This window comes from Electrophorus electricus, chromosome 3 (genome assembly GCF_041902795.1).
Source record: "Electrophorus electricus isolate QZ-2024a chromosome 3, ASM4190279v1, whole genome shotgun sequence".
Classification (NCBI taxonomy): Eukaryota; Metazoa; Chordata; class Actinopteri; order Gymnotiformes; family Gymnotidae; genus Electrophorus; species Electrophorus electricus.
In genome coordinates this window covers 24,808,848-24,823,542 of record NC_137499.1, presented here as the reverse complement: position 1 = coordinate 24,823,542, position 14,695 = coordinate 24,808,848, and the positions used below count along the sequence as shown (strand labels likewise).

The following is a 14,695-nucleotide window of genomic DNA, read 5'->3' as shown; positions in this document are numbered from 1 at the left end:
TTTAGAGTTTCATAGCCTCTTTAAGAGCAAATACTTTTTTAATGAAAACTAACAACATTGCCCTACAGTGTCATGTATGCATTAATGAGCCAAAGATGACCTCATTTTGAATTCTATTTGATGTGAAATAATTTTTAAAAATCTATTAACATTTTTTAAAATCAGATGCCATTTTCATCATTATCTTGACATTACATCACTGAGATAAATGAGTGTGCATTCATAACTGTTTTGTTTGTCATGTCAACAACTAAAGTCATGCTTTCAATAAACTATTTCAAAGGTGATTATTCTATAATCAAATTACTGGTAGAAAGATTGTGTACATCTCATGCACTGAAATCAGTTTCATCATACACAGGATTTATGAAATGCACACCTGACTGTGTTAAAGTAATGGTATTCAGACTCTCTACTCCATATAGCCCAGGTACATCAGGTATCATGTTTGTCTTCTCAAACATGGGATTGTCAAAGCCATGGTCTATGGGCCCACCTGGTTCTCCAATCTCACCATCCTTCCTCCGTCTTCTGAGAGAGGGCAAATGTGGCATGCTGAGCCTACCTCGCCGATGCAGAACTACCATGAGGACAATGAAAGCCAGCACAGCCAAAGTGCCCAGCACACCCGCTGCCACATTTCCAGCTATCGCTGCAGACACATCACTACTACTTGCCCCTGAAGAGGCATGGAATTCTGCACGGTCAATGCCCAGCTCAGAACCATGGGCGCTGGCGTCTTTCAGTACCTCACGGGCAAGAGCCTCCGCTAACATGCCAGATGCTGGACCTGCATTCTGGTCCTGGAGAACCACCTGGATTTCATGAGTAGTCTCATAAGGAATGACTCCCAGCAGTCTGTGTGTTTTTGACACCTTTGACAAAGCCATCTGGAGAGACCTGTAATTGGGCAGGCTGAGGAAGAGATTCTGCATGTGTTGGCGATATGATTCAAGGTTGAAGTTGGCAGAGAACTGAATGGTCACGATGGCACCACAGACATCGCAACAGTGGCCCACTGGATGCAGGGGTTTCTTGCAGTCGAGCTGGGAACACTCTATATTTGCACAGATCCAATCACGGTTGGCCGAATTTCCGCACGGGCACCCCGTGGGGTCATTGCAGGCTGACCCATCAACTCTGAGTGAGGAGGATCCATGGAACTGAAGTTTACCCAGACTTGATGCCATGTAATGAGAAAAGTCAAAGTTGTTGCTGAAAGTCTGGCCCAAAATCGATACACTCTTGACAAGTACACTGCCTCCATTCGCCGATATGTCCACACGGAAAGACGAGGCATCCCGGAACACTGCATCGTCATGCTGACAAGGAACACTCTCCTCATGGACGAAGAAGAGATATGAGCCTCTGTGCAGGTCATCTAAAGAAGCTGCCGCCTTCCACAGAGCTGGGTCGAACCACTTCAGAGAGTTATGGTCTTTGAACTGTGTGATGACACCTTCACCACAAGCAGGATCATGACCTTCTGTGATGGAAAAACCAGCTCTTGAGGCTAGGATAAACTCTCCATCCATAGGCAGGATCATTCCGGAAAGTGCATGAGCTGCCCCCACATACACAGCTACTTTGGTCTGTTCTGGAAACTCCACTTGGTCACTCCCGCAAGGCACTAAATCTTTGTCCCAGTTTGTTGCATTTTCAAAGTTAGTGTCTGAGACCCATTGTTTGTATAGCGCACATGCAGAGCTGAGAATACAGAGGAAAAGAAAGACGTCTTCTGTGATTGCCATCATGAGAGATGGTGAAATAGGATAGAAAGTAATAAGAATGACCTTTGGACTGTGAGTAAGAATGTGACTATCACATGAAACACTAAAAGTTTTGTTAATGAGAATTCATAACAGCCATTTTGTCAGTCAAATATTTACCACAGCTCCAAACATGCCACAAAGCACTGCATGTTCTGGAAAACAGGTTTATCCTGTCTCTCCTAAAACCACACCCCTTGCACACTGGGATTGCAAGAAATTGGAAACTCACTTCTTCACACTGGTCTCTAACTATTTGGAACACTATATTTAGCAAGGAAGTAACAAAATGTAAATATCTTTAAATATAAGTTCTGTGTTTTATAAGTTCTGTGTTTATGGGGCTCTCACAGAATATTGAAAACCTGGAAAAAATTTAAGGAGAAAGGTGGATCTCAGAAACATCCCATTTGCACAAGATTCTAACCAAAAACCCTTCTTTCCCACTCTATTTATTATGATGTAATATACACAAATCAGACCACAGCATTTGGTGATTCCCGATAAGAATGAAGAATTTGTTCAGAATAAATGTAAGGATCAGCTGTATTTAGAGCTTTAAGTGTTATTTAATGTATTATATGTCAAACATGTAAGTTCACGGTGCGAACCACTGTACTATAAAAAAGAGCACGTAGCCTAGAATATGAAAGGGTTAATAATTAGGCCTAAATAAACATGGCATTTTGATTTTGATAAATACATTTTTTTTTCTTCAATTAATCTGTGAAAAGTGCACATAGCTGAATAGATGACTTAGCCATTTAACTCCATTCCACCCACATTCACCGGGAAATCTCGCGTTCGCCCTCTGTCGGTTTTTGACGTAACGGGAGGAATAGGAAGTGGGTATTCCCATCGTAAACAGGCTCTGATAACACCAGAGACCTCTAAACAGGGGTATTAGAAAATCATTCGCTGACCAGCCCTTTTTTTTTTTTTTTTTTTTTTTACATTTCTTTTCACATCATTCCATGTTAACATCAGATTTTCTATTTGCCCCAGGAGGTCCGTTGGGCAAATCTATGGATACCTTTGTTTACATACACGTCACCAGGAAGTAAAAGAAACTTCGAAATGTTGAGACAGGTAAGTAAGATAGATATACATTTCATATTAAAATTGGTAGCTAGATATTCATTTAAAAAATGTATTTATCTCCCATTAAGCTTTTTCAGTTTACAATAACAGTTACACCATGTAATGCAGCAAGGCACAGCAGGGAATAGGACATGACCAGCTAATGTGAGGAATTACGCTAATTTAACGCTACCGTACCCTGCAATGTAAAAAAAAAAACACCTTCACTTGCGTTACTACTAAAATATAAAGCTTGATACTCCTGATAAAGCTTGCTTAAAGTCATCGGGCTGATGTTGACAGGATTCACAAGGCGACGTGCCACTGTTCGATGAGGATGACACTGCACTCAGAAAGAACAAGTTAAAAATCCAGTGAGTTTTAAAAATAAAGTTTATACTATAGTTTGTGTGAATTTCTCGGTGGTATTATTTTAAAAATATATCCACGTCTGCTTTCCTGTCGCTGTGGGTTATGAGGTTTTCCCGATGTGACATAAAACACATCTCTCTACTACATATTAGCAGGCTAAAAGTTCTGTATTACACGAAATACGTTAACGCTACATGCTGCTTAGGTCTCTTCGTTTGGAATATTAGATTACTGATATCCCAGGTCATCACTGATTGTCTGATTTAATGTTCTCCTAGACACCCTGTGGCCACTTTCTTCCACCTGTTCTTTCGAATAAGTGCTATCGTCGTGTACCTGCTGTGTGAGCGTATTAGCAGCAGTTTCATTGCCAGCATGGTTACCATCATACTCCTTCTCTCCTGTGATTTCTGGGCAGTTAAGGTACATAGACGCTTTCTCTGAATAACACTGAATGCTACAGATGATGTTGGTGCATTTTAAGAATACATTTGATGAGCTATTTATACATTTGCTGAAAAATATCACACAGACCATTCGCTCAGACAAAGTCACATGTTTCAAGTTTCAAGTTTTCAAGTTTGGTTTATTTGGCACATACATAGTCATACACAGTATAACTCGCAGTGAAATGGTTTGAGAGTGCTCTGTCCAAACTGAGGAGAAAAAAAACAAGGGTGTATAGGGAAATATCTATCTATCTATCTATCTATCTATCTATCTATCTATCTATCTATCTATACACACACACAAAATATATTAACAATGTATGTACAATATATGTATAATATGTTTATATACACAATGTACAATGTGTATATATGTATATGTATAAATGTATGTACACAATGTATAGTTCCAGCTTACAATTGTTGCATATAACATCACATTTTGTCACGATACATTTAGATATCATTGGACTAATCTAGTATTATGTCATGTTACATTGTTATATCATCCTGCTAATTATTATTAGTGTTATGTTACATTGATATTACTAATTATAACTCATTTTATGTCATGTGTTACATTCATGTAACATATTACAAAATAGAACTTTACTGTGTTACATGTTAGTTAGGCTTTTATCTTATATGTGCCCTATATCAGAATGTTACTGGAAGGCTTCTGGTGGGATTGAGGTGGTGGAACCAAGTTGATGACAATGGGAAGAGCCACTGGGTGTTTGAGTCTAGAAAGGTCAGTGAATGCATCAAAGTCGTCATCATCATCAACGTCATTTCTGTCCTTTTTGGAATGTTTCCCATGTGCAAACTAAACCTTACAACATGTTCTGAGGCCTTTACTGTGCACAAACAAAATTGAGAAAAGATTAGCCTGTAGCGAAAACTGAGGGGAGCAACCACACATGCTTTCACACTTGCAGGAGACCGATGTGTGCTCTGACCCCCAGACCAAAGAGTCAGCTCTCTGGCACAACAGCTAGTGCACCATTTCACCTCCTGAGTGTCTCCATCACATAGCTATTGGTTTAATTTGCAAAGACTATGTTACACAACATAAGACAGCTGCTTGCTTTGGGGGAAAAAACCCATTCTCTTTATTTCCTTCTTTAGGAAAGCAGTAAAAAAGAGACCTCGAGTTCAGAGGTCCGAGTGTTCTGGCTGGGTTTGGTCATGTGCCCAGTCTTATGGGTATTCTTTGTGTTCTTTGCTCTCATTTCCTTCAACGTCAAGTGGTTGGTGAGTTCATGAAGTCGAATGAATTTCATAAATCTAATGAGCTTTCATTAGCTTTTTTCATGAGCAGCAGTCAAGTTTTTTGTCTCATTCTTGAGAGTGTTTATTCTACTGCAACTGTCTGCTGAGTTTCTATTTTGTCTTTTTTGTTTGTTTGTGCAGGTGGTGGTGATTATGGGACTGGTATTACAGTGGGCTAACCTCTATGGGTATGTCCGTTGCAAAGTGGGGGGTGGAAGCAATCTGAAAACCATGGCAACCAACTATTTTGGCCTTCAGCTCTTTAAGCAGGTGGACAAGTTGTTTCATGAGATTTAAATTTGTTGTTTCATAAGATTAAATCTTACTTAATTCACAGGAAATATGAACATAAACTGATTTCATGGATGTTATTTGCATTTTTTCACAGGCAATGAACAATTCACAAAGACCCTAAGGTGCCTACAAAAGATCCATTATGTTGGTGCTGCAAATGTCTTAACTTATTTTCTTAAAATCACATTCAGTGGGACACTCACCTCCTCTTGCATTTGTTTGTTTTGTTCTTCTTCTTCCTCTGAAAAAATGAATGTGGGCTTTGACCTTCTTATTTAAAACTGTCTGTGGGGTTTCCATCAGTTTTCTAAAATTAATTTTCAAATTCCTAAATATATAACATGTTGCCAATATATTGTAAAATAAAAAGAATGTATTGTTATATACGTTTTGATGTTAGATTTATATATGGGCCTTTGGACGAATGAAAATTGTTCTTTTAGTGGCCTCTGATGTTCATTTATCGCTTAAGAGTAGATGAAAGAAATGTGAATAATATATGGGGATTCGTTTTTGTAATAAAAATGTTTAAAGCATTTTATTTAATCATTCTTTGTTATAAGGTGCAATAATAAAAATCTCCACTGGCCACGTTCAGCGTAGCCGAGATTTTTTGACCAACAGGTATCGCTGTTGTCATATACAAAGTTCCAGTTAGCCAAGACCTCATTTCTTGGGTATCTCTCAACTGCTAACTAATTAGAAACTTAAGCTTATAGCAGAAGAATGATCGGATAAGTTGGTATTGTTAGATACAATTGTTAATGTGGCACTGGTCAATATAAAATTTCTAAGCGTCAGTGTCATTGGGATTGTCTTGTCTTCTACTTGCTACCACTTTATTTGAAAATAATGAGTCAAATTTTTATAAAAATTGTGTTTCACAAACATCAATCCTCTCATGTTTTGGCAAATGCATTGAACTTTTTCATCATGCACCAACATACTGAGACTGTAAAACAGATCAAACAGAATTAGATCAGACGTCGACATGTCTGGATTTGGTCGTTTTATATTATCAAGTTGCCTGGGTCAGTTAAGCTAGTTTCATGGGCTGATAAAGGTATTGTCTGAATCACTCAAAACCCTGGTTTTGTACCTCTGGAGTCCATAATTTGGCCATTTGATTTCTCTCTGGCTTTAGAGGCAATCATAAATAAAAATAATAAAAACCTGATGAATTAAATGACTACAGTCATTAACTATCTGGTTTGGAAGCAGTAGGACTACCTCTGACTTACTGGTTAGGACAGAACACACCAGTCATTCAGTTGCATCAGATGTTTCCATAAATAATGCAATTATATATACTAATTATATCATTTTTCATTCTCACCGCAGAGAACTTGGTACTGGAGCTCTGTGCTGGTGTACTCCAGCAGGAAGACAAATCTACGCACACAACACAACCGAGAACTAGAATCAGGATTGGGGAGGGAGACAGGCTGTGGGAGAGACAGGGGAAGGGAGACAGCAAAATGCTAGAAACAGCAAGGTTTTGAGTTGGATTCCTAGGGAGCACACATACTATTATCAAGATTAATATGTAAGTTGGTCTGGAAAGAGCATCTTCCAAATGCTGTAAATGTAAATGGCATTGGGCTATTAATGCGCACACTTACACCCCTGTGATCGACTAAAATGAGTTTGAGAGATCATTTGTGCAAAAAATCTTTAAATCAGTTTAGAACATTATGCCCGTTTTCCATACATCCATGTAAATGTGAAATAAAACAAAAATAGACATGATATAAAAATAATTTATAAAATGATATTTATTGAACCGTGTCTTAACCCTCACTGAAGATTTATGAATATGTGTATGCGTTTGTTTTTAACTGGCAATGGCTAAGGCCGAAAAAGAACAACTTACTCTTTGTCATCTTCTTAAAAGTTCAGATTATTAGTCTTGCAGTACTCTGTTTTGGTGAGACCAAGGACACTTAAGCTGTAAATTATGTCCAGGCTCAAGTATGACCAGAAATATATTTTATCCCAGGACTTTGCATAGTTGTGTCTTCTCTGCTTCTCCCTCGCGTCTTTGTCCATGCTCTTCACAAAACTTGAAATTTTATGGAGGGACTCCTCTGCTGTAGTCAGCTCTATAGATTTTATGTCCCAGTCTGGGTCTGTTCACATAGAGTAGTTGGTATCAGCTTGGGTTTTCATTAGATTTCTTTACAAGTCATAGTTTGCAAAATCACAACTCCCAGAAAGAGCAATAGATGCTCCAAATAATTAACTGAATCTTTTTTATTTGACCCAGAGTGTTTCCTACTGTTGCATAACCAGTTGCTTCTTTTTGGTTGCTGACAATTTAGTCATACCAGCTATGGCAAGAAAAAGTATGCTTAGTTGTTTTTCACAAGTTATACTGTCAAAGTTAATTTTTGCTTTAACCTTTGACTCTCTATAGCACCACACCAGCCTCTATAAAACTGAGCCTGGTGTGGGAACTTTGGGATGTTTTCAGAGTTAGGTATGTGTACCAAAGGGCAGCAACCACACCCCATCTCAAACCTGCGTCTTTCAGGTACGGAACATGTGCTCTGACCACCAGACTAAAAAGCCATCTATATGATACAGCAGTCAGAACACATATTCACCTTCTTGAGTGACAATAACAATATGTCTCATTTCAATTATGCAGTCTAAATTTCCTACAACCCCCTTTTCTCCCAGCAGTGTGGACTCCATTATCTGATTCTGCCCTTCCTCACCCTGAATAATGGATATAACTGCATTTCAGAAAATTCATGTTCTCTCTTGTTCTTCAACAGAACGAAAGCCTCATACAATGACCTGACAAAAAGAAAAAAAAACAATGCACTTTATATGTGTTTTACTTTATAAATTTCTAGACAAGGCCTGACTACCTTTTTTCTCTGTCCTGCCATCCTGTCGAGCTTTGGGTGTGTCTAACGCACGGAGCCTTTGGAGGCAGCTCGGCCACAGACTGCCATTTTTAGCCAGCCATGTCAATTTCATGGATATCAGCAGACTCACCACCAGTACAATCAGGCAGAAGCAAAAGTGGTAATCTCAAAAAAAGAAAAAGGTATACATTTTCAACAAAATGTAAAACAGAATCAGTGGGGATATTCCATTAAGCCTCTAGTTCTGAATCAAACACACATCAACCTGCTACTCAACTAAAATAAAAAATAAATCTTTGTGTCATTCAGAAATGTCTCAACCTGTGTAGTAAAAGCTACAACAAAACCATAACATTAAAGTCCGACAGTATACTGAGTATGTTTACGTGGCAGAATCTAATGTGGATTTTGTGATCAAAATTTTTGTTTCCCTAGGGGACCTAGGGTTAAAGGAACCCCACTCATGGATCATGTGATCTCTTTCCCTAAGAGAGCTAGGGTTGAGGGAGTTGAATGTGGGAGCTAGGGTGAATGGAGTTGAGGGAGATAGGGTTAAGGGAACTAGGGTTAAGGGAGCTGAGTTAAGAGAGATAAGGTAATGGGAGCTAGGGTTAAGAGAGGTGAGTTAAGGGAGCTAGGTTTAAGGGAGCTAGGGTTAAGGGAGTAGAGATAAGGGAGCTAGGGTTAAGGGAGATGAGTTAAGGGAGATAAGGTTAAGAGAGCCCACTCACAGATCAGAGGGCTGCAGGGCCCAGCTCCAGGGAGCTGCTTGCTGAGCATGAGCAGAAACATGGTGAAGCTAAACACCAGCTTGATCTTGAAAGCGTTGCGTTCACCATCCAGTGGCAGAGCGAAGCTCACCAGGTCAGCAATCATGATCAGCGCACTGGGCAGGACCAGTGACACCATCACGGTAAACGGGTTGTTGGCCACAGTGATCTATGGGAAAGTTCAGTGAGGATTTGGGGTTAAGCCATCTACCAAGACAGACAAAGATATTAATTCATTCAGGACACAAATTCAGGTCAGGAGAATGAAATTACTCTGAAATATGTCAGCAAATATCAGGAAATTTGATGAACCGACCAAACAGAAACTGAAATGAGGAAAAGGAAACTCATCCCTGTTTTAGATGTTTCAGATGTAGCTAGCTAACTCTGCAGTTCATCTGATTGTACTAAATACCATTAATGTATATAAAGCTTAAAAGTTTCTAAAACATTTTATAATTATGTCTCTGTCATTAAAATAGAACACAGTGTTTACATAGAGGTAGTTACGGTTGTCACCGCGGAGCTCCACCGACATAGTTTGCCACTCCCCGTGATCAGGTCCCACTGGTGTTATTGACCCATACAGGAGCTTCAGAGCACAAGCTGAACCAACACAAATATTAACATCAGTATATTTGCTAATTTACTATACTTTAGTTTCAATTCTTATATGGACAGTGGTAATGCTGCATTAATATCTACTGCACTAACCTCATTGCAATATGCAAATGTGAACCCACTCAAACAAATAACAGTATTTAGGTATATAATCAGATTATTGTCCTTATCATGCAGTCCTAAATTATTTTAAGGTTATAAGGATTCTATATAGGTACTGTGATATGGTACTATACTGGTAAAAGACCACATGAAAGATTCTGTCCACTGGTGATATAAAGAAGACTGAAGCTTAGCCATTGCTTATATCAAAATCACAGTGCCAGTACCATGGCCTTCACAGCTACACACAGACAGTCTCCTCCACATCTGGAAAAGAGCTTATAGGTGAGGATGCTGTTTGTTGATTGCACTACACCTTTAGCTCCCCAGACTCTGACTGAGTTGTCTCTCCTGGTCTATAAACAATACATCCCTAGTGGAGAAAGTGCATCATGCATTTTTTAAGAAGAGCTAAATTATCTTCCTGAATACAGTTTTTACTTTAGAGAGCTTCCTCATCAATCTGATATAGCATCTGTACCATATGAGCTCATAAGTCCTCACAGGGTGGTGAAATTGGCCCAGTATATCAGTAAGTCACCATTATCCCTCATCACTGACACCATCATAAGGGAGCCCAGACACCTCATCTGAGACTCCTCAACACTGTCTGAGACTCCTCCATATTGGTGCCACCTGGAGTTTCTGTGTCAGCCATTTGAAGGTCAGAATAACAGTTCGGGCTCTTTTCTTCCTCACAGCTAAATGGCTAGCAGAGTCACGTCATGTTGTTCAGAATTAGCATGGACTTGTGTGATTAATTGTATAGTTTCATTTTTCACCTGTTAAGCTGCTAAATCAGAACTTTAAAAAAAAACTCAGTGACAACTGTATCAATATGCCAAAAAATACAATTTAGGACCAAAATTTCCCTCATTGACCCTAACACAATCTTAAGTGTATCTCTCCCTGTCTGCTAGAATGCCATAATTGAGTTAACATGCATTAATGTAAATGTAAAACCAATCAGTAAATACATATCTCAAAACATACGTCCTACCCTGCTGCACTGAGTGTGCCAAGGAGCACACTACTGAATATATTTGCAAGTGTTTTGTGCTTAACCTGCCCCATGTGGAAATGCCACTGGAACATTTTACTCTACATGCGCAGAACTGTTTGGCTATACAGGTGAAAGCAGCGTTTCCATACTCAAGCTCCTTTCCACTATTTAGCTCAGCTTCTTACAGCTTTGGTTCCATCCATCGACGGCCACGGGACATGCATCTTGAATGAAGGGATAGGTGAAGAGGTTGATTGCACACCCCACTGTTACATACATAACAATGGCATAGTTCACAGTGCCGTCGCTTCTCACCAGGGCATCATTATAAATAGGCTTCGTCACCATGTAAATTCTACAGAAAGGGGAGAGATTAGAACCCTGACCCAATCATAATTCATTCAACCTTTCATTAAACCGGCAGATTAAAGACAAAATTAGCATGACTAAACATGAACTATACACTTATATAAACAACAGCAAAAACAAACAAGCCAACATTAACAACAACAACAAAAAAAACTAGAGAAAAAAGTAAAAGTAAGTTGAAAGTATTCTAATGGTCAACTCACGCATTGTCCACAGTCAGATTTGGTGTCCAAATTGTATCAAATGGCAGCATAATTTCTTTAAAGTTGTACTGTGTATCTGTCCATGCTAGGTCTGGGTCAGTCCATTCCTGTTAGGAACAGTACAGCATGTACTGCAGTCTATGTGTAGTTGTGTTTCAGAACGTGAATGAACATGTATAACACTTACCATGTTGATCTTTATAAGACTTGAGAATCGCAAAGTTTGAGTATCCTTGCAAAAGCAGGAAAATTGCAGAAAGATAATAGTTTTTGTATGATCAAAAGGTTTTTTTTTCCCTTTCAAAGCAGTAAGGTTCACTTGTGGTCAGAATAACATAGGTGAAGACTTACAACAGAAAGAGTCTGGTATTGGATAGATGTGAGGTTCACTGTGACGAAACAGTCTGAAGACTGTGGAGGACTGAATAGTTCCTTTGCAATTAACTGATTAGCTAGGCATCGACGCGACAGACAGTCTGTTGTGGATCCAGCCAACACTATGCAACCAGACAGTAGCATTCATATAAACACAGTTTTTGTCAATTATATATTTGTTCATTAGCAGTTCCTCATGAAATAACAAATATTTTCAAAAGATTTATGTATATCATGTATAGTATAGCTAAATTGTATCTAAATCTTAAGTAACACTTTTAAGACTCATTTGCTATATAGAAATAAACTGAATAGTCAAGTTGACTACTTACCTATTGAGACAGAAAGGATGAGGAGTGACTTCAGAGTCTTCCTGGTAGGTATCATAGCGCTATCTAAAAACAGAAACCCTCTAATACCATTAGATAAATACATTTGTTCTCAATTAAGCATTAAAAATATTTGAAATCTACTTTTTATTACCCAATTAAAATGAAGTGTTTAGTCAAAAGCCTAGCTGTCTTAGCTGCACTTCAGTACTTCTTCAGCCTTCAGAGGGCATACATGGGATGGCAACTTTAAAAGGTACCACCACTGGCTCACCCATGTGTCTGGTGCATGACGTAAAATGCAAAGCAAAATGTGCAGCTAAAGCACTCATGAGTAAGCATAAGCATGATCACATTATGTCTACAAGCATTATAAGTTTGTATACCAAGTCTATATTGTCCCATTCAGGACAGAGGAAGCAGGACAGAAAACTGCATATGGATAGTCTCATCTAAGTACAATTTGATCTGTGCTTTCAATCATTCATGCTGTGGATTCTGCTGGTAATAGCAGGGAACAATACTGTAATTATGAAGCCTGTTTTAACAGATGGGTAATGGATTTACTAAATAAACTTTCTCTGTTGGTCCAATTGATTTCACTTTTTAGCTGATGTTGACATGGATATATGATATTGTTTAACTTACTGACAATGATATCAGTTTGTGCAGCCTACACTTATTTGATGTTGTAGTTTAAATATGTGGTATTATACTGTTTTACTATAGTGTTTGGAAAAATGAACTTTGAGTAATCAAATAGTCTGAAACTAATATAAAATTCAGAGCTACAAAACATGCAGATCAAGATTCACTGCAATGTCACTACTAAACTGATATTTTACACATGCCTTTGTGGGGTTTCGAATCCAGTCTCCTTTTGGTGAAATGCTATATCAAGTGGCTAGTTTGGCCATGTTTCCCTTGACCTTGGTTGCTTTTGCAGTGTGCTTTGGGTGACCATTCTGAAGTGTTAATTGCCACCCAATGAATCCAGCGACATTTCCCCATGAAAAAGGTCTAAATCATGTATCATTGTTCAGTCATCAAACACAGCTGATTGAAAAGTCCTTCAAGATTTTGCATATTATTTTTTTCTACTGTTCTTCCAGTATCTAAAGTGCTATTTGTTTATAGAAAGTAGAGTTTCAGTTTATGCCTGTAGATTCCAAATACAGACACCAAAGACATGAACAAAGGCTAAAATTGAGAGAATATCTCATTTTAGTTGGTCTAATTGTGCATCACTTGACACTTGCTGTCTTTTAAATGCTATATAAATAAAGCTGTTGTTGAATACATTCTCAGCTCTTTCTTTGTGTGAATATTATAATCAGTGTAATGCACCAATAAAACAATATTCCCTGTACTATTGTTCACATAAAATAAAATGGGAAATGATAAGTGCAGTTATTTTATTTTTTATGATCCTTATTGTTCTTTTTTAATGCAAACTGAAAAATAATTGCTTTAGTAGAGTTGTACTTTTATGGCAGACATAGTTCCAAGGCATACACTGTGATCCCCATTATATACTTCCCCCTTATATATTTACTTACATTATGGAATGCCAGACTGCTTGACTGCACTCTTTCAAGAATACCACAGGCTGTATTTTTTCATGCAAAACCCTGCCACCTTCTTCATACAAGACCCTGCTACCAGCCAAAAATGAATTCAATTCTCAGGGGCCTCCATGAAACACTATGAAGGGTGTGTGGCACAGTGGGAGGTCATACCTGAGTGGGATTGTGGGAAGCACATCTAGAATGTTATTTTACCAGGTACACGGTTAAGGATGAAATTTTGGTGTCAGCACAAATTCTGAACAAGTCATTCATGTCCATGGTTCCTGTGAGTTGAAAGAAAGCTTTAGTAGTGGACTGGGGAAGAGAAGGCATTACTTGGACCACAAACACATAAATGCCGTCCTTAAGGCCCAAAAGTGCATTGTGGCTCAACAGGCATACATGGATAGGTTAACATTACTGAAAATGACTAAAATGACTAAAGCTACTGACAGGTCAGATGCCACTCTCACTTACAAATCAGATCAAGGGTTGGTCTTCACCACTCTTCCTATCTGCCAAAGAACACATGGCAGTGGGTAATAAGCATGATAATAATACCAGGTTCTCTAAATCTGCTTGTCACTTATCCAAAAGCCAGGATAGTATTATTATTAGTTACTTTTATATAGTGTCTTTCTCAAACTCAAGGACGCTTTACAGGCAGATATAAGCATTTACAATCACACACCAATGAGAAGCAGCAGTCAATTTGCACACCGCATACTTTCAATTGGAAAGTCCTGGGGGACTGCACTGGGTGCAGGGGAAGGGGAGGAGGTTAAGACCAGGACAGAGCACCAACCATCACTAGACATGTATGCACACACACATTGTCTTCAAGTTAAAAAAAATAGGCACATGGTCAAGCCTACATCAGACTGCCCTTTGGTGCATAGGGAACCATAACAGCTCTAAAAGTGACTGACTTAATTCCAGACCTGAGGTACCTAATGCCAGACCTGGTTCTAGATAGAATTGTGGTCTCTTCAAAGAACCATTGAATACCACTTGTTGTTTTCCATTGTGCTGAGCTTTATGGTGTGGAACAAGTCATGATTCACCTAAAGGCTCTACAGCATCTAAGGATGAGCTGGTGTTGCCAGATTCTTGAGGTCTTGTTTGAATGCTGCTGTTCTCAATAAGCATCTCAGTGCTCAGGAGCTTGAGGAATCATCACCTCTTTAGAAGCCTGACATTAAGGACAAGTCTCCCTTACAAAAGCACATGGCAAAAGACAGGC

The 14,695-nt window shown here is 38.7% G+C and overlaps 3 protein-coding genes across 3 annotated transcripts; 1 reads left to right on the top strand and 2 right to left on the bottom strand.

Annotated features, from left to right (window-relative positions):
• Nucleotides 1-324: 324 nt before the first annotated feature.
• On the bottom strand, nt 325-1,840 carry amn (amnion associated transmembrane protein). The gene has a single exon (XM_027000387.3). It carries the CDS (start codon nt 1,752-1,754, stop codon nt 330-332), a length of 1,425 nt encoding a protein of 474 aa, XP_026856188.2. The 5' UTR covers nt 1,755-1,840; the 3' UTR covers nt 325-329.
• A 775-nt stretch (nt 1,841-2,615) lies between these two features.
• zgc:112148 (Golgi apparatus membrane protein TVP23 homolog B) lies at nt 2,616-7,242 on the top strand. Its single transcript, XM_027000388.3, has 8 exons — nt 2,616-2,858; nt 3,153-3,223; nt 3,500-3,644; nt 4,332-4,421; nt 4,799-4,924; nt 5,084-5,212; nt 5,331-5,358; nt 6,578-7,242. Exons 1-7 carry the CDS (start codon nt 2,847-2,849, stop codon nt 5,355-5,357), a joined length of 600 nt encoding a protein of 199 aa, XP_026856189.1. The 5' UTR covers nt 2,616-2,846; the 3' UTR covers nt 5,358; nt 6,578-7,242.
• On the bottom strand, nt 7,080-11,942 carry LOC145653815 (5-hydroxytryptamine receptor 3A-like). The gene is made up of 9 exons (XM_081708073.1): nt 11,888-11,942; nt 11,532-11,677; nt 11,368-11,412; nt 11,181-11,287; nt 10,794-10,963; nt 9,379-9,488; nt 8,844-9,051; nt 8,113-8,277; nt 7,080-7,359 (listed from the first exon to the last, which is right to left on the bottom strand). The coding sequence occupies exons 1-9, from the start codon at nt 11,940-11,942 to the stop codon at nt 7,124-7,126; spliced, it is 1,242 nt and encodes a 413-aa protein (XP_081564199.1). The 3' UTR covers nt 7,080-7,123.
• Between the last annotated feature and the right edge of the window lie 2,753 nt (nt 11,943-14,695).